We start from the raw sequence: 19,644 nt of genomic DNA, 5'->3' as shown, positions 1-19,644 counted from the left end.
GTAAGATGTACAGGAAATTGAAAATAGGTATGTGTATCAGACCAAGCTGTTCATAGATAAAGAAGAGTGATTTTAAATTCTGTGTTGCTGATTAGTATATTTTATGATTTGTTCTAATCAGTTATTGCTGTAATTATGTTCTCAAGGTTGTTGCAGCAGCCCTTGCTGTATACCAAGCTGTATTGAGCCTGAAGAACATTCCTGTTCTGGAGACTGCTTACAGGTTGATTCTAGGAGAAATGACCTGTGCTTTAAATAGTCTTCTCCATAGTTTACATCTTCCTGAGGCCTGTTCCGAAATCCAGCATGACTCTTTCAAGAAGCTTATATCCAATGTGGATAATGCCAAGTTTGTTGTTATATTTGACCTCAGTGCTCTAAGTACTATCGGAAATGCTAAAAACTCATTAATTGGGGTGAGTAAAAACTCAACAGGTAGTTCATGCAGTAAGTGTAAAAAATACTTAATTAATGTATTACATTAGTAGGACACTTATGTATAACTAAAATGATCATATTTGTCTCCAAACTTCCTAAGTTTTAGAAAAACTTTTAGTATTAAAACTTAGGGGAAACAGTGAGTGGATTGTATCTCTGGTTGGTGCATAATGAAGAGCAGTTGCAAGGGAAGAGCATCTTATCAGGTTTATTAAGGATTTAATGCTAAGATGATAATAGTAATTGCTTTTGAAACTCAAGACAGATAAAAGCTGTAGTGTGCCCTTTAGTAGCATATCAGCCATATGAAAACACTTCCCAAATCTTTCCCTATAGAAACATAAACTACTTTTAACAGACTTCTAAAAAACGGGAAAGAAAACAGTCAGTATATAAAAGAGTTAAATTACTTCCTGTGGGGAAAAAGGAAAAGACATTAATTAATATGGTGTGAAAATTACAGTTAATTAAAGATCCTACTTTTTATGTTTCTGTGCTTGTGTTGCAATTGTGTTATAGATGTGGGCCCTTTCACCGACTGTGTTTGCACTGCTGAGTAAAAACCTGATGATTGTTCATGGTGACATAGCAGTTCACTTCCCTGCTGTCCAGTATGCAGTGCTCTACACATTGTACTCACACTGCTCCAGGTATGTGCTTTCATCATTCAGCAGTATTTGTAGAGCACTAAGATGGACTGATCTGAATGGAATATATTGTTGGAGGGATGAAATTAAATAGTTGTTTGTTGTTACAATCTAGCTTTTTCCCAAGCTTCTTTAATTAGTTTTTACATTCATTAATTGCAGGGAAGCTGTATCTCAGCCAGGAAAGCATATCCTGGCTTAAAGTTGGCCTTTTATTCAAAGGCAGATTAGAAATCTTGTGTTTGAATAGAGAGAACCGAGGGAGAACTCTACTGAAAGTAAACGAAGAAAGATTATTTACTATTTTACTTACTGAGAGATCTAGGAGAGGTAATGAGATGTAAACAACAGATGTAAATACATTCTAGACCTTATTAATACAAACTGTCGTTAAAGTAAGGGAATATACCAGTTTAACTGTTACTCTTTACATTCTTAGCTGTAGTGATTTTTCACTAAGCATTGGATACCAGACACAGTTGAGAAAAGGTTACTGGCCTGCATGGGCTTATGGCAAGTGATAGCTTTGTTCTTTTAGGCTAGAGATCAAAATATTTGGATTTTGACATAGAGTGGTTTGTGTTCATTTAACTTTTACTGCTGATTGTTGATGTTTTCTCTCCTGTAAAGTTTAGGGAAGTGCCTCTAGTCTTGGGGTAGAGTTACAGTTTGTTTTTCCTTGCCTTTTCAGGCATGACCATTTCATATCCAGTAGCCTCAGTTCTTCCTCTCCTTCTCTGTTTGATGGAGCAGTTATAAGTACTGTAACTACAGCAACAAAAAAACATTTCTCAATCATACTGAACCTTTTGGGGCTACTGCTTAAGAAGGATAACCTTACTCAAGATACCAGGTAAAGAAAATTTTCTTAGAAATTGGCAATTTTTTCCTTTTTTTGTCTAGTAGAGTACATTAATTCAGAAATGAGGATAATTTGAATTTGTAAAATTTGGGGTAAATTTTACCAGTCAAATATTTGGAATGTTTTCAACATTATTTGTGAACTTGTGGAAAAAAGGAGCTGCTCGTTTTTGTACATGAAAACTAGAAAAGTTTAAGCCATCCTAAGATCTGTGCAGTAGAAGCAGAGCTGTCAAACTTGACTGAAAGGGTTTGCTCACTGAAAGTATTCTTTTGCAATAGCTGCCATCCTGTATTACCAAAATGCTGTGAGGGCTGGGGACATCTTTAAAGTTAAGAAATAACTTATTTAAAAAGTGTGAGCTGTGGTGTGATAATGATATGCAATGTGAAGTAGTTTAAGTTCTATCAGGAAGTACCTTTCTGTAACTGTGTAGAGTGACTAAATTCTTGGTTTTTGAAGGAAACTACTTACAACATGGGCTTTGGAAGTGGCTCTTCTGATGAAGAAATCAGAAACATATACTCCGTTATTTTCTCTCCCATCTTTTCATAAGTTTTGCAAAGGACTTTTAGCAAACAGTAAGATACTGCATATTTTTACTTAACTGTCTTTTACATTTCAAAACTAAATACATAAATAGCCTTGTTCCACTGATAGTAGCAACTGTGCTTGTTTCATTTACTTTAAGGATGCTTCAAGATTGTGTTGTGCAAGAACTTAATGCTGTTCTATGATTTTTTTTTTAAAGTGGATCCCTGCCTGTTACTTAAACAATTAATTTTCTTAAAATAAATTACAGTCTTAAGAGATTTGACACATCACTGATGTTTTTGGTAGATGAATTTCCCAGTCACAAATAATTATTTATCAAAAGCACTGGAACAGTTCTGTGATGTATTCACTTCCAAAATCTGTAAATAATATGGCTATGAATGCAGAGTAGTGCAGAAGTTACCTAATTCCAGCAAGAGTGACTTTTTTCTCCTTTCAACTCCTTAATTCAGCACTTCTGGAAGATGTGAACATTTGTCTTCAAGCATGTAGTAGCCTCCATGCCTTGTCTTCCTCCCTTCCAGATGACCTTTTACAGAGGTACTTGCACAGAGTTCTGTATGTTACTTGAATTATGCTGAAAATGGAGATATTAACACCTCTTTCTGTTTTGGTGTTTCAGGTGTGTTGATGTGTGTCGTGTTCAACTAGTCCATAGTGGTGCTCGTGTGAGACAAGCTTTTGGAAAACTTCTGAAGTCAATTCCTTTAGATGTTGTGTTGAGGTAAGTTGCTCAGACCAACTTTAAGTGTAAATCGTGGTTTAGTTTCTTCAGACACACTTAACCTGAAAAAATAATGCTGGTGGACTGTCATCATACTGTCTTAGTTCAAAATCAAAAAGCATGAGCTTACAGTGGTAGTTCTGGGCTGATGGTTGGGCTTGATGATCTTAAAGGTCTCATCCAACCCTCTGTGATTCTAGATCTCTTGCTAGCCTATGCTTTTACAGGTCTGAGAACAGTATATAGTACTCAAAGTAATCAATAAAATTCATAAGTTGTGCATCACTTCTTGAAGCAAACACTGAATACCTGTAAGCTCCATGTTATCCAGAGCTTCAGTAATTTTATGTCCTATAATTTGTCTTGCAGACGTGAGGTCTGAAAGCAGTTGGTATTAATACCCAAGCACATAATGGGTGCTAGTCATTACCTGTATATATAGTGTGTGTGTGTGTGTGTAATTCTCTTACACAGCTTTTTTGGTTTATTCAAGTACATTATAGCCTGGGTTATTTTCCCTCTCTTCCTGTAGTAACCGTACCCACACAGAAATACAAGAAATATCTTTGGCTATAAGAAGTCACATGAGCAAAGCTCCAAGTAACACATTCCACCCACAGGATTTCTCTGATGTCATTAGTTTTATTTTGTATGGAAACCTCCACCGAACTGGGTAAGAGCTTATAGAACTGAAATCTATGAATGTTGAATTTTTGTAAACAAGCCCATGTTATATTTAGTTTAAAATTTGTAATTATCATTACAAACTACATTGCTTTACTTGCAAACATTTTTATACTTTTAAGTATTTATAAATGTCTTACACACCTTTTGGCATATTTTCCTATATACATTGCTGCTTGTAAGTTAATTTTGTGAGAGATTTGTTTGTGAACAATAAGGAGATGAAGTGGGTGCAGTATAAACTTGTTACCACGTGAACTTGTTCATGCACTGATGTTTTCTTTCAGGAAGGATAATTGGTTAGAAAGGTTATTCTATAGCTGTCAAAGACTGGATAAGAGAGATCAGCCAACCATCCCTCGGAACCTGTTGAAGACTGATGCTGTGCTGTGGCAATGGGCTGTCTGGGAAGCAGCTCAGTTCACTGTTCTTTCAAAGCTACGAACTCCTCTGGGGAGAGCCCAAGATACATTTCAAACAATTGAAGGTGAGGTAAAAAATACACTTTATCTTAATGTGATGTTTTGGTAAGGTTGTGAAGCTAAGGTGTTCATGTCTAAGGCAAGAGGCACAATGGCTTTATTTTTCAGTGCTTACAGATTTTAAAGATGCTGCATAATTATTGTTAAGTTGTGATAGATTTTGGGAGGTAGCATTGCTATCTCTTTGCACATTTAAATACCATAACATCTGGTAACTCTTTTTTCCCCGTGTTTTGGGAAAATGTGTAGGTATTATTAGGAGCCTTGCAGCCCACACGTTAAACCCTGATCAAGATGTCAGCCAGTGGACTACTGCAGACAATGATGAAGGACACAGTAGCAACCAGCTCAGGCTTGTTCTCCTTCTGCAGTATTTGGAGAACTTGGAAAAATTGATGTACAATGCATATGAAGGATGTGCCAATGCCCTTACCTCTCCACCCAAGGTTTGTCTCTCTTGCAGTGCTGATGTGGCTTGGAACAGTCTATTGAATGAACAGAGTTTTCAGGATTGTTCAGTTCTTAGCCATGTAATTTCAGAAAAACTTCACAAAGTTAGAGACTCTTAAAAAACTCTGGCTTTGACTTTGGTGTATTCCTACAGAACATGTTAAACCCGACTTTGTTTCTGGAGTACCAGCTTGTATAGGGGTACAAATCCAGCAAGCCTGTAGTACCTCTGGTTTGTAGCAGTCCCTTATTTGTATATTGTCAGCAGCCCTATTATAAAGTAACAGTTACTTAAAGCTTTAATTGCTTTTTGGGAAATGTAGTAATTATTTATAAGCAGCATTACCCTGTTGTGTAATTCTAAGTGCAAAACATTTTTTCACTGTTGAAATAAGCTATTTAATTACCAGACTTTGGTGTGACAGTAATACATAGTTTATAGTTCATATTAAGACTTCTGATGTGCTGGGCCAGTTGCATGCTGCATGTGATTTCAGTCCATTTACATTAATAAAACTAAAGATTAATTGAAAACTGGAGAAAAGAAACCTTTCTGCCTTTTATATCAATCTTAAGTACTTAAGTATTTTGGTTTGTGCAGAAGAATGTTGTTGTGAAACTTCTTTCCTGTCTCTGAAGGTTATCAGGACGTTCTTTTATACCAATCGCCAGACATGCCAGGATTGGCTGACACGGATCAGACTTTCCATCATGAGAGTTGGATTGCTGGCTGGCCAGCCTGCTGTGACAGTCAGGCATGGATTTGATTTACTCACAGAAATGAAAACTAATAATAGTATCTCTCAGGTACTCCCTTTTCTGTAGACTATTGCAGAAATATTCACCATGATATTCTAAAAGAACTAAGCTAAGGCAATCAGTAGTTACTAAACCAAGTGCTATGTAAAAGACTGAGTTATTTAAAGCCACACTTTTAATTTGTATCTTTTTATTGTGGTTATGATACTGTGGATTGGAGGTTAGGATGTACTGAAGATTTGGTCAAATACTACACAGGAATGAATGCTATAGTTCATTCACAGTTTCAGTTGAGCAATTTCTAATTTAGTGGAAATCTTGTGAAGCTGGTGCTGCATTAGTGTGAGGCCATCCCAGGCTTACAGTACTGTGAGCTCTTTGCTTACGTGGAGAAGTAGGGTTGTGTCATGGGGGTATCCTTCCTCTAGCTACCAGCTAAGTTCAGGGATGGCGTGGGTGGATAAAGTAGTTAAAGCCTTCTTGAAAAGGTTGGATAGTTTCTTCAGTACATGACTTGATCTGCTTAAATATTTTACCAGGGGTGGTTAGATAGATATTTGTTACTTTGTGCTGCCTTATTAATTCTCCCAGAGGTACAAAACTACACACAGTGATTGCTAACTGTTGATGTTCAGGCTGTGGCTTCACAGCACAAACTCCTTGACTCCCCTGCTTTTCCAAAAGCAGTGCAGTGGATGGATACAAGGAGCACTTGTAGATGTATCTAATGAAACACTGTTTCACCATTTCTGAGATATGTGGCTCTTGCATTAGTTGAGTTTTGTTAAATAATGTTTTTGGTTTGGATTTAGGGAAATGAATTGGAAGTGACAATTATGATGCTGGTAGAAGCATTATGTGAGCTTCACTGTCCTGAAGCTATTCAGGGTATTGCTGTCTGGTCTTCTGCTGTAGTTGGGAAGAGTCTCTCCTGGATCAATTCCGTAGCTCAGCAAGCAGAAGGGCGGTAAGTTTTCACAAATAACTGGATGCTACAAACTTGGATGTTCTTTCCTTCTATGGGAAGTTCTGTTTCTTACTCTTCTAAATGGTGGCACAAGTCAGGGCTGCTGATGAATTTCCTTGTCAGTTATAGTCAGTGAAGCTTTTCAGAGATGTAATATGTATTTAATCAGTATTCAGCTCTACTTGTTCAGATTAAAATTGTGACAGTCAAATATAAAATTTATTTCTGTCTCTACTTGATTTGAAGTTGACATTAAAACTTTTATGGACAAGATTTTATCAAATGCTATGACCTGGAAATTCAGCCAGTAAACTTGTATCCTATCTTAATCCCTTTCTTTTGCTCAAGGTGATACAAGCTTTTAGAGTATTGGGGTAAAATAATGCTCGAAATCTAGTCTATTTACAAAAAAACCCCAACCTGGTTCTTTAAGATGCTGACTGAATTACTGAACTGTTGTAGGTTTGAAAAAGCAACTGCGGAATATCAGGAGCATCTCTGCTCCATGACTGGAGTGGATTGCTGTATCACAGGCTTTGACAAGACTGTTCTGAAGTTGGCCAATTCAAACAGTGTGAACAATGCCAGCCCAAAGCATTCCTTGAATGGTCAGTGTTTTCTTTTTAAGAGACATACAACTGTGTAAATGTGTGTGCATAAAATGAGAACATTGAATGATGCAGCCATGGTAATGTCTGACTCTGAAATCTGAAAACCTGTTTCTGTCTGCAGTTAAACTGAACCACTTAATGCCCTTGAAACCAATATTATGTGTAGATAGGAGGGTTTGCAGTACTGAGGTCTAGCTGAATGAAACTAAAGGTAATAGGTAAAATACTCTGTAAGTTCCTAGTTTAAATCTAGTTTATTTTAGATCATCATAACTTAAACCTTAGGGTTTATGACATAATTGTATCATAAGTGCACTAGTTACTCAGAGGTTTTTAACTACTAAGACTTGACTGCAGCATTCTGTTTCATCTTTGAAAATGAACCTCCTTTGTTGCTAATTTAGTTGTTCTGTTTTTCTGTTTTGATGCTTCTTTAGATATGAACTAAATTTTTTCAAAACCTCATTTGAAAGGGTTATTTTTTTTCTCAGAACAAGTGTCAGTGGAAGAATACTGTAAAAGTTGTGTAACTATTTGATGATTTTTTTAAGTATGAGTTTTTTTTGACAAAAGACATAGAAATAATGTTTGAGTAATAGAACTGCTGTTTGAAAATACATATTTGTGTGTTTATATAGCATTTCTTCATTTCACAGGAGAAGCTAGGAAAACAGTTCTGACTAAGCCAAGTGACTCTTCACCTGAAGTGATAAACTACCTGGGTAACAAGGCATGTGAATGTTACATTTCCATTGCTGACTGGTCAGCTGTTCAGGAGTGGCAAAACATGGTCCATGAACTGAAGAAGAGCAATAGTAATACCTCAATCAATCTGAAAGCAGATTTTAACTACATAAAGTAAGGGTATAATTAATTTATTCAACAGTATCTTAGAGTTCATTGATTTACAACTGAAATATTAAAGTTTTAATGGATTTAAAAAATTGGGTGTCAGTTTCTAAGTAGAGGCATGCAAAGAAGAAAGGTGTGTTCTTGGGAGGGTGAAAACCTGGCCTGGCATTTACAGATGAGTGAAGAGGTAACATAATTCTAAATAGCTGCTGTAGCTTTCTGGCTGCTGAGGCTGCTTAGTATTCAAGAAAAAAAGTCTACCATTGAAGAAAAAAGATATCAAATTTATTCTGCTTTACTCAGCAGAAGATGAATCCTTTTGTACAACTTAAATAAAAATGTATTTCAGTGGTTCTTAACAATATCTTAATTTACTAATTTAATGGAAAAAGTATAGGAAAGAAGTGGTCTTGGCTGCTGAATTTTTTAGTTTTGTTTCTTCTTAAAATGAAATTTAGAATTGTAGCTTGTGGATTTATTTCTTGACCTTTGATATTTTCCTGATTCATGAAAAAATACTTGTATCATTGAATAGACATTCAAATTTTAAGGATAGTTTATTTTGGACAACTTGATTGCTTTCTATTTCTGCATGATTGTGGTAAAAATAGTAAAATCCTTCTGGCTGAAATATCTTGACCTGAAAATAAAAGCATCAAAGGAAGCAGTGGAATAAAATCTTGCAGGTCAGAAAAGGCTTTTTTTCAGAGAAAGGGGCTCTTATTTCTCTTTGGTACTGGATTAATTCATTTGGTGCAGAACTAGTGCTTTTTGTTGATGTGTGTGATAATTGAGATTTTTGCTTAGAATTAATCATTAGTGCTCTGTAGGATTTGGAGTTTGTCTTGAGTCTTTTTGCTATGTAATATACTTAGCAGGTGGAGTGAAGTAAGAAATACAAAAATAAAACTATAAATGTTGAATTGCAGATCTTTGAGCAGCTTTGAGTCTGGACAACTTACTGAGTGCACTGAACAACTAGAATTACTACCAGGAGAAAATATCAACCTGCTTGCAGGGGGATCCAAAGAAAAAATAGGTATAAATGCATAAATTAAATATTACTTCAAATGCAAATGTAAATATTTCTTCATGTGTCTGTCTCTATAAGTGACAGACTGAAACTTTTGCATGTACTTTGCTGTGTTCAGTGGAATGGCCATAACCTTTATGAATCAAGCTTCAAAATGATTGGCAGTGGTCATCAAAAATGTTGATGCAAGTGTGTTTTCTGGAATTAATGTGTCTGTTTATAAGTAATCTGTGATTAATTTCTATTCTGAATGCGTACACATATAAACTATATGTATTTTTAAAAGAGGTATTTTTTTCCCTAACTTCCTTACTGTCAAAAATACATTCTCAGATGGTGAAACATGATAGAATTTGGCAGTTCTAGTTGATTTCAATTGTTTAATCTCCATGTAGACATGAAGAAGCTCCTTCCTAATATGCTGAGTCCTGATCCAAGAGAACTTCAAAAAGCAGTTGAAGTACAGCTTTTGAGAAGTTCAGTATGTCTGGCAACAGCTGCAAACCACATAGATCAGGAGCAAAAGTGGCAGTCAATATCTGAGTAAGTTGAAATGTGCTATGAATTAATGTAATACACTGTGAAAACCTGTTCTAGTCTGTTAAACAACTTTGTGTAAAGCTGCAGCATTTATGACAGTTTCTAGCTGTTTTATAAGCTTACTGAGGAAAAATAAGCTGATGTTTAACTTGGAATTCATATACTTTATAAAGTACTTGGCGTTGATTAAGTACTTTTGTGTGTCAGCTTAATAATATTGTAACACACCTTGTATGATACTGCAACACTTTCTCATCATCCTTTTAAAGATACTGAATTTGTTTTTTCTTCAGCAATTTTGATGTCATTGTTTACTCTTAAAGTCTAGCTAAGAAAAATGACTGTCCTGATCCTTTAATTTCAGAAATCTTATTAAGTACTTAAAGCAAACATCCCGCATCGCTATTGGGCCTTTGAGACTTTCCACACTCACCGTGTCTCAGTCTTTACCAGTGTTGAGCACTCTTCAGTTGTACTGTTCTTCTGCTTTGGAAAACACTGTATGCAACAGGCTGACATCAGAGGTAATTCTGTGTGTTTAAAGCCTAAATTGGGATCATGTCTTTTGCCATGACATTGTGGAGTATTGAATATAAAACATACATTAATTGTTTTAACTGTTAATCATACTGTAAAAAGACCTCATTGAGTTTTCTAATGTGCCTTGACCTAAGTTTTTATAAGTCTACATCTCAATTGGACTTCTCCATAGCTGTAAATATACCTCTCTTTCAATTTCACTTACAGTATTTTTGGAGTGTTATTGATAGTTGGTTTTTAGAGTGTTGGTATTTCTTCTCTGAATACGTTGTAACACACACTTAATTTACTTTCAAATCAACTTTAAAAAATTCTAATAAAATCACTTCAGCAATTAAAAACTAAATGTCAGACTTGAACCACTGTGGCTGTTCCAGATGTCATTTCTAATCACATTGTTCAGAAGACAATTCTGCTTGATTTTGAGCAGTTCTTCATGTTGTCCTCTCAAAATCAAGCATAAAACATATTTCATTTAGTTAATGATGAAGTTTGGCTACTAATATAAATAAGAATGTTTGCTCTAAAAATGATCTTTGGTTTTAATTAATGAAAATGCATTTTAGTGAAGTCTCTCATGACAACTGTGCAACTTCTTGCCTCTTCCAGGACTGTCTTATACCTCTCTTCAATGAAGCATTGAGGTCATGCAAACAGCATGATGTAAGGCCATGGATGCATGCCCTGAGGTACACAGTGTACCAGAATCAACTGATGGAAAAGCTTAAAGGTGTGCAAGCTCTTGTTATAGTGTTACAAAAAGCAAATACAGAATTTGAACTTCAGTTTTCTGCTGAAAGCAGCAGCTGTGTCTTTTTCTATTATTTTGATGGAGTACTTTTTAAAAACCATGGTTTTTCCTTCAGGTGTCTTGGTTTACTACTCATTGTCTTGATTAGTGCTGGGATCTAGACAGTGTCAAAAAGAAAAACAACATTCTGAAGTATTTAATAGTTGTATACTTCTCTCCTGATAACCCTTTACTTGCTCATCACTTCATACTTCAGCTGCTTTCACTTTTGAGCACATCAGCATTTTGAGTAATGGGTCTTCACAAACAGTCACGTAAGCCATTTAAATGTGAAGTATGTCAAGAAGTAATGGGGGAGAAAAGTTCTGTCAGGGGACAAGCAGGTTTGTTAACTAAGAAGAATGGTTATAGTGGGGAAAAATCTTTTGCCCAGCTGATAATCTATGGATATAATTTTTGTTTGAGATAGGGTATATAAATATCCTAGGCTGAAGTGAAGTCATCTAAATTTCTGAAGCAATTTTTACTGGTGGCCATGTACACAACACATGGGGCAGAAATTGTGTGTGTCAAACAGTGATTTAATACTTCTGTTTACAGTATTTTGCTCTCCTTTAGAACCAACAGTCCCAATTAAAAGCCATCTAATGGAACTGGGCTTAACAGCAGCAAAATTTGCACGGAAGCGAGGAAACATCGCCCTGGCTACACGACTGCTCGCCCAGTGCAGCGAAGTTCAGCTGGGGAAAACCACCACTGCACAGGACTTAGTCCAGCACTTTAAAAAATTGTCTGCACCAGGTCAGATAGATGAAAAATGGGGTCCTGAACTTGATATTGAGAAAACAAAGTTGTTGTACACAGCAGGTGAGTGTTATATTGTAGTGACTTGAGCTTTTTTTTCCTTATAACCAGGCTAATTCCCCTCACCTTGAAGAAGTCACAATAGGGCAGTACAATTAGAAACTGGTTTCATCCCATTAGCTGTTGTCTGAGTGTTTTCACAAGTTTTTTCATGCGTGTTATTCTACAAAAGACAATTTTCTGTGTACAAATATATTGTTCCAAGCTATATCTGAATGTGCTGAATTTCGGAGTTATTTTAAATAATAGCATTGTACTGAAGGTCTGCTTTTCATGATATGCAGGTCAATCAACACATGCCATGGAAATGCTGAGTTCTTGTGCCATATCTTTCTGTAAATCTGCCAAAGCCGAATACGCAGTTGCTAAATCTATTCTCACACTGGCTAAATGGATCCAAGCAGAATGGAAAGAGATCTCAGGACAGTTGAAACAAGTATATAGAGCTCGACAGCAGCAGAATCACACTGGCCTGTCTACCTTGTCTAAAAACATATATAATTTGATTGATCTGCCAGCTGTTAATACACTAGAAGATGAATATCCTAGGATTGAAAGTGAATCTACAGGTACATTTGTTCTCATTGTTCTTTTTTACAATTAGTTACTGCTAATTATACTGAGGGATAGCACCAGTTATACTGATAAAGACTAAGTGCTCCATCACTCATGTATTTGTTTTCCTAATACACGTGTCAAGGGTGTGTATTTTGTGCAATAGGTAACTATCCACAGTGAAAAAACCCAAACACCTTAATACAAATCTTTCATATTTCTGTCACATTTTCTTCATTCAAGTAATGGTGGCTTGAGGAAGAAACTGGGATATGTTTATTTTGTATTGAGGCTATCAGTTATTATCCTATGTGAGTTTGCTTTCAGCTTGTATATTTGCTAAAGTTTGAGGTAGATCTTTCAGGTTTAAGCATGGGCAGGATTTATGTTATGAAGACCCCCATATGTGTGAAAATACTTCAGGTTTTTTCATGATCTTTAGTCTGTACTTAATCTGAGCACTTCTGCTGTTGCAGCAGAATGTGTCCTTATTCCTAATTTCTAGCAGACTTTTCTTAAGATGTTAAGATAAATTCTGTGTTTCTTTAAACCTAGATTTTTAAAATAACTTAGTTCCTCTCATACAGAGTCAGAATTTTTGTAGAGCTGTTGGTGAATGTTAAAGAGTAGGTGCTTTCTGACTTGATGGCAAAAGAAAACACATAAATAAATACAACCACAGTGCCGTGGGTACTTCACAGAAGTCTGCTCTCTGGAGCATTGTGCTCCTTTGGAGGTCATGAGTTCCTTGCCTCAGTTCCACCTCTCTGTGGAAGAGGAAGGAATTGTAGAATAACAGCAGTGGTTGTTTGGCAAATGGAAACTGGGCTTTATTTTGAAGCAGTGTCAGAAATGAAAAATAATTGCATTTGGGAAAATTTTGCACTGTTGGGTATTAATTTTACTAAAAAGATACTGTATACCCATTATTTTTTGGTGTTGTTTTCTGTGGTAAGGAAGGCAGAAGAAAGTTTTACACTGTAACACATACTACTCTATTTCTCCCATCACAGTAAACATTGGAGTTGGAGAACCAGACTTCATCTTGGGCCAGCTGTATCACTTGTCTTCAGTACAGGCACCTGAAGTAGCCAAGTCTTGGGCAGCCCTGGCTAGCTGGGCTTATAGATGGGGCCGCAAAGTAGTTGATAATGCCAGGTAAATACAGCCTGATGCTTGAATTTATACAGCACAATTGGTTTTCTTAAGATAAGCCTTATCTGTGTATTTATGATTACTGTTGTATATGGTCTGAGGTTTCATGTGAGCGGAGAAATGAATATTCTCTTGGTTACTTGCCCTTTGTAAAACAAAACTAACCTAATTCTGGGATAAAGATGATTTCTTCCTTCAAGAAGTTTTATATATAGAGTTGCAATAGCTCTACAAATACTCATGTAATGGGGATCAATAATTCATTAAATGTTACAGTCAGGGAGAAGGTGTTCGGCTGCTTCCCCGGGAGAAATCTGAGGTTCAGAACTTGCTTCCAGACAACATTGCAGAGGAGGATAAAGAGAAAATCTACGGGATTCTCGGGCAGGCAGTGTGTCGGCCAGCTGGGATTCAAGTAAGTGTAGATTTATTTGCTTAAAATAATTGTTCAGCTTCTGCATGAACCTTATTTTCCTCTTGCAGTTCATGTTAACTCTTGTAAGTGTCTTAAAGTTAAAATTCAGACAGTACAAGAAACCATCTGTTAGCTAAGTGGTCACACACCTGTTGGATGAGCTATGGTAATGTGATCAAGTAATGCAGTTGCATGAGGTGCTGGACAAAAGCTGACTTAGGAACTAAGATTGCTTGTAGAAATTGTTGGAGGACTTAAGCAAATCTGCTTTCCCTTTATTTGCATTTAGGATGAAGATATGACTCTACAAATCACTGAAAATGAGGACAATGAAGAAGATGATATGGTGGATGTGATATGGCGTCAGTTATTAACAAGTTGTCCCTGGCTTTCAGATCTTGATGAAAATGCAACAGAAGGATTAATTAAAGTCTGGAGGAAAGTTGTAGACAGAATCTTCAGTCTCTATAAACTGTCCTGCAGTGCATACTTTACTTTCCTCAAACTCAATGCTGGTCAGGTTAGTGTTCATGTTAATGTGGAAACCAAATTAGAAATTTTTCTAAATAATGATATGAACGATATACTTAACTTAGAGGAGTATTTCTTTGTTTCAAGGTTCCACTTGATGAAGAAGATCCCAGACTGCACTTAAGAAACACCTCTGAGCAAAGCACTGATGATGTGATTGTGATGGCAACCCTGAGACTGTTACGATTGCTTGTGAAACATGCTGGAGAACTTAGACAGTATCTAGAGCATGGGCTAGAAACTACACCTACTGCTCCTTGGAGAGGTAAGTATATGTTATCTAGGTGTTAAAATTGATTTTGAGGTGTTTTCCCTAAATGCAGGGAGTGGTTCATTGCACTTTGATGAAATTTTTCTTTAAGTGAGGGAAAGAGATTGTCTTGTATTAATTGATGTCACTGAAGATGTTAAAGCCTGCCATGCACTCTGATTGTAAAGTAGCTAAGTAGCACAGATTTTGATCTCCTCCTTCCCCCACTTGAAGACACAGGAAGGAGAAAGAAGATGTGGTTTCTGAAGTATTACATCATATGACCACTCTAAAAAACAAGCAAGGTGGATTTTTTCCTAGCTGTAGTTGAGAAAAATTTGTGACTAAAGCCACATGTTTCAGAAGTGGTTGTTTGTCACTACACTGCAGGTTCTGGTTGTTCAGGGACTTTCCCTCAAAGGTTATGGAGTTAGTGTGGGAGGCAAAGAGGAGGAGGCTATCTGTTGTAAAATTGCATTTTCTTTTGGATTTTTTTGTAAATTAGTAAATTTGTACTTCTTCGTAGAAATTTGGGGTTTTTTTATTCTCCCTATGCAAAAACCCCAACATCCTTGTGTAGAACTAAAATTTTATCTCATTTGAAGAGGAATGAAGTGAATCAGCATGTTTCCTTTTCCTCTTTGTGCAGGTATTATTCCCCAGCTTTTCTCCCGCCTGAATCACCCAGAAGTGTACGTTCGTCAGAGCATTTGCAACTTACTGTGTCGAGTTGCTCAGGATTCTCCTCATCTCATCCTCTATCCTGCAATAGTGGGAACCATTTCACTTAGCAGTGAATCCCAAACTTCAGGTATGGAGAAGAGGAAAGTGTTCAAATAAACCTAAGCTACTATATTTTTATATACTGGATAGGATGATACTGAGGTGTTTTTTTGTTTTCTCTGTTATGTTCTTAATATTTTTATGATGGGATCTCACTGATACCCTTAATCTGATTTACCAGATTTTGCATATTTTTCTTATACTTCACCAGTACTTAATGGGGATCTGATGCTAAATAAATTGTGGAGTGATGTATCTTACTGTAGCTAATATTTTATCATCTGTTTCTAATTTAGGAAACAAGCTACCTTCTGCGATCCCTACTTTGCTAGGTAATATTCAAGGAGAAGAGCTGTTGGGTGGTGAATGTGATGGAGGGAGTACTCCAGCTTCCCAAGAAAGTAGTAAAGATGATACAAAAGCTGGATTAAATGAAGATCAAGCAATGATGCAAGATTGCTACAGCAAAATTGTGGAGAAACTGTCTGCTGCAAATCCAACAATGGTATTGCAGGTAAATAATCCAAATGTATGTTACTTGGGTACTTGAACTGTATATGTGTAATTTTGTATGACTTGGGTGTTGGCCTACTGAAAGTTTGCTGTGTCTCTTGTCTTTTTTCAACTTGTTCATCTACTGAAACAAATCTGAATTTTAGTTCTTTTAAAAAGTGCATCTTGCTTGATTCAGGTTCAGATGCTTGTGGCTGAGCTGCGCAGAGTTACGGTTCTCTGGGATGAACTTTGGTTGGGAGTTCTCCTGCAGCAGCACATGTACGTCCTCAGACGGATTCAACAACTGGAAGATGAAGTCAAGAGGGTCCAAAACAACAACACATTACGGAAGTATGTGTTATGTGTTCAAGGGATAATCATAACAAATGTTGGTTCTTGGGGAAGTGTACAGTCAAATGAATCAACACTGGTGTTCCTGAGTCCCACTATCCCAGCTGCTGATTTGTAAGCCTGGGACCTTATTTCATGAACATTTTATGCTACAGCTACTTCTCCAGTCAAATGAGAGAAACAGTCTACCTGTGAATCCATGTTGTGATTTCTTTAGTAATAACATGTTAGAACCCAATGTATATTGTATTGTGGATGATGAGATCCTATAGTTCTCAATTTCCAAGTCAGATGAAATGAGTATAAGCATGTTGAAGGGTGTAATCTGTTGAGATCACTGTAAATGCAGATATTTGGAGCAAACAGAATGCCTTAATCTGCTTTTAGTTTTCAGTGTTGAGCAAGTCTGTCCTTTTCCCTCACTTGGGTTCTCCTGTGAACAGAGTAGTGAAAGAGCAGGTCCGTTCACTGGGCACCTGGCTAAACTTAAGAATGCCTCTTGTATTCTGTAATCAGGACTGACATGGAATGGGAGAACAGAATGATCCAAATGTCTCTTCTACTTACTTATAGTGTGGTACATCCTCAACAAGTAATAGTAAAGAGGTCCTTTATTAAAGGAAATGAGTTGCTTAAAGTGATTTCTGCTCAGAGCCTCTAATCAGGGTTTCTGATGGTGAACAATGCGTTTCAAATGTTTTTTTTTTAAAAAAAGTGGTTTAGAGGAACATTTATACAGTGTGGAATGAAATACTCTTCATTTTAATATGCTCATAACTGAAGACCTCATTTTAAAGAACTAAAAATTTTTCTGACTTCTTCAATGTCTCATTTGTTGTTTAATGATATCATTATGAGAACTTGGTTTTATGGCATTAAGAGCAAGTTTTTGTGTGTTTTTTTATAACAGAGAGGAGAAAATAGCAATCATGCGTGAAAAGCACACAGCTCTGATGAAGCCCATTGTGTTTGCTTTGGAACACGTGAGGAGCATCACTGCAGCTCCTGCAGAAACTCCTCATGAGAAATGGTTTCAGGATAACTATGGAGATGCAATTGAAAATGCACTGGAGAAACTTAAGAATCCTTTGAATCCTGCGAAACCTGGAAGCAGCTGGCTCCCATTTAAAGAGGTATTACATGCAAGAGGAAGAGTACAGTGTAGAGACACTTGCTGTTCTTGCTGCGCCATGTGCTTGATCCTCTCCTTCTCTTGCTGTTCTTTTACCATAGCAAAATTGCACCTTGAAACTTTGTCTCCTCAGCAGCCAGCACAGGCAAACTGGGCACTAAAACACCACAATTTTTCCCTGTAGATAGTGCTATTGATTGTCTGTTGTTTCATTTCCATTGAAATTACATTTTTCAAATCTTGTATCTTCTGCTGTCTGGGATGCTGTCACCTTTGGGAGCAGGGGGCTTTATTTCTTTTAAATGCTATCTTTCTGAAACTCTGCTATTTGAGTTTGGTTGATTTAAATTTGAACAAATTCTGTTTATCTAAACATAGTCCTTGGGCAGTGCAGCAGCCTTCAAATGATCAGCCCTTTCCAGAGGTCCTTTGTCAATTGTGTAATCTTCTTAGTTTGTGGGTCTGATGAGAAAATATTCACTTGTCTATCCAGAGCCAGCTTGGTGTTTTTAAAACCTTGCTAGGCAGAACTGAGGTTTTACATGCAGATAGACTTCTTTTCCTTTTACTTCCTCTTCTGCTTTGCAGAACAAACAAGCATTCAGATACATAAACAGGCGGCTGCCAAGTGCTGCTGCTTTAACCACAGCTCAGATATTTATAAATATGGGAGCAAACCTCTTGAGGAGCATGATTTGTTGTGACTTTGGTTCTTACCCACTGCACAGGGTATATTTTCTGCATAGAAGGTTGTTTAGATTTTGTAATCTTCATCCTGAACCTGTATCTGGATTAGCAGCATGGCAAGGATGCAAGGAAGTTTAGAAAAAAATCTTTGTTTCCTGGAAGATGACCTCTGTTAAGTGCAGTTTGATGGTGTTTTTGTTCTTACTGCTAACTGTTAAGGTGAGCGTCAGCCTAAAAGAAAATTCTTTGGAATAGGTAATGCTGAGTTTGCAGCAGAGAGCACAGAAACGGGCCAGTTACCTCTTACGACTTGAAGAAATCAGTCCTTGGTTGGCTGCCATGATGAACACTGAAATAGCACTTCCTGGAGAGGTGTCCACCAGGGACACAGTCACCATCCACAGTGTGGGCAGCACCATCACCATCCTGCCGACCAAAACCAAACCTAAAAAGCTGCTTTTCCTGGGTTCAGATGGGAAGAACTATCCCTACCTGTTCAAAGGTAAGTAATAGAATTTTTCTCATACCTCTCTCATACCTCATACTGTCTCTTGTTATAAATTAGACTGTATGAAAGTTAGGAAGATTGCATGGTGCAATTCTAGTTTTATTTGCCTGAATGATACAGAGAAAAAGGAGTTTGAAGCATTTGCCATCTCTCTTCCCTACTTCCCACTTCACCAGTTATTTTTCAAGGAGTTTTGCCTTGTGAAACTTTAAGTCAAATCCCTTCTTTACAAGGCTTTCATCAGAAGCAATGCTCTGCTTGCATCTTGATAGGATTAGCTGGGTGCAATTTTCCAGAAGTTTAATGTACCCCCTAAAAGAAAACTTTAGAGACTTCTTGTTTTCCCTGCAAGGGAAACGCCTATTTATGTTGTAACTATTTTGTGTACTGCTCACACAGCAAGCTGGCATAAACTGGTAGGTAAATGCCACTAAAAACTATGGTTTAGGCTAAACAGCTTATCGTTAATCTATGTATTATAAAGATATTCATTGTCTGAAATCTAGTAGGTTTAAAAAAATGCAAAATTTTGAGCTTTAGGAGAATTTTTTTCATCTAGAAGCTTAATTTTAAACAAATTTATTGCAGGTTTGGAAGACTTGCATCTAGATGAGAGAATCATGCAGTTCTTATCCATTGTGAACACCATGTTTGCCACAATCAACCGGCAAGAGACACCACGGTTCCATGCAAGGCACTACTCGGTGACACCTCTGGGGACGAGGTCAGGCCTCATCCAGTGGGTGGATGGAGCCACGCCTTTGTTTGGGCTTTACAAGCGCTGGCAACAGCGGGAAGCTGCTTTGCAGGCACAAAAGGTAACGGCTCTGTTGTGTGCTAAGTAGACAAGGCAGAAGAGAAATGCTTATTTGGACTTGCTTTTTAATTCTAAGTCACGTAGTCTTACAAGGATTGTGGTTTGCTCATAATAATACAGGAAGGTTCTGTGTATTCCTGTAACTTGGGACTTCACCAGAAGTCAATGAAATTGCTCTCTATTATTTATATGTAATTACAGTATGT

The 19,644-nt window shown here is 36.9% G+C and overlaps 1 protein-coding gene across 2 annotated transcripts in view; it reads left to right on the top strand.

Moving 5' to 3' along the window:
* SMG1 (SMG1 nonsense mediated mRNA decay associated PI3K related kinase) overlaps positions 1 to 19,644 on the top strand; it is a 59,506-nt gene that overhangs the window by 23,132 nt on the left and 16,730 nt on the right. For both annotated transcript variants that reach the window (XM_086854861.1, XM_086854862.1), the window contains 29 exons: positions 147 to 416; positions 958 to 1,088; positions 1,777 to 1,938; positions 2,410 to 2,528; positions 2,955 to 3,042; positions 3,125 to 3,226; positions 3,759 to 3,899; positions 4,198 to 4,397; positions 4,642 to 4,838; positions 5,482 to 5,649; positions 6,414 to 6,568; positions 7,031 to 7,176; positions 7,836 to 8,037; positions 8,961 to 9,070; positions 9,460 to 9,607; positions 9,969 to 10,128; positions 10,754 to 10,874; positions 11,514 to 11,762; positions 12,044 to 12,328; positions 13,328 to 13,472; positions 13,746 to 13,884; positions 14,174 to 14,404; positions 14,503 to 14,680; positions 15,315 to 15,476; positions 15,745 to 15,962; positions 16,140 to 16,294; positions 17,205 to 17,427; positions 18,369 to 18,615; positions 19,210 to 19,439. In XM_086854861.1, coding sequence (XP_086710987.1) covers positions 147 to 416; positions 958 to 1,088; positions 1,777 to 1,938; positions 2,410 to 2,528; positions 2,955 to 3,042; positions 3,125 to 3,226; positions 3,759 to 3,899; positions 4,198 to 4,397; positions 4,642 to 4,838; positions 5,482 to 5,649; positions 6,414 to 6,568; positions 7,031 to 7,176; positions 7,836 to 8,037; positions 8,961 to 9,070; positions 9,460 to 9,607; positions 9,969 to 10,128; positions 10,754 to 10,874; positions 11,514 to 11,762; positions 12,044 to 12,328; positions 13,328 to 13,472; positions 13,746 to 13,884; positions 14,174 to 14,404; positions 14,503 to 14,680; positions 15,315 to 15,476; positions 15,745 to 15,962; positions 16,140 to 16,294; positions 17,205 to 17,427; positions 18,369 to 18,615; positions 19,210 to 19,439 — 5,082 coding nt within the window. The remainder of the gene's footprint in view (positions 1 to 146; positions 417 to 957; positions 1,089 to 1,776; positions 1,939 to 2,409; positions 2,529 to 2,954; positions 3,043 to 3,124; positions 3,227 to 3,758; positions 3,900 to 4,197; positions 4,398 to 4,641; positions 4,839 to 5,481; positions 5,650 to 6,413; positions 6,569 to 7,030; positions 7,177 to 7,835; positions 8,038 to 8,960; positions 9,071 to 9,459; positions 9,608 to 9,968; positions 10,129 to 10,753; positions 10,875 to 11,513; positions 11,763 to 12,043; positions 12,329 to 13,327; positions 13,473 to 13,745; positions 13,885 to 14,173; positions 14,405 to 14,502; positions 14,681 to 15,314; positions 15,477 to 15,744; positions 15,963 to 16,139; positions 16,295 to 17,204; positions 17,428 to 18,368; positions 18,616 to 19,209; positions 19,440 to 19,644) is intronic.

The sequence above is a fragment of the Cyanistes caeruleus genome, chromosome 17 (genome assembly GCF_971803275.1).
Source record: "Cyanistes caeruleus chromosome 17, bCyaCae1.hap1.1, whole genome shotgun sequence".
Taxonomy (NCBI): domain Eukaryota; kingdom Metazoa; phylum Chordata; class Aves; order Passeriformes; family Paridae; genus Cyanistes; species Cyanistes caeruleus.
Note: the sequence above shows the minus strand (reverse complement) of the source record. Positions and strands in the feature narration are given on the sequence as shown.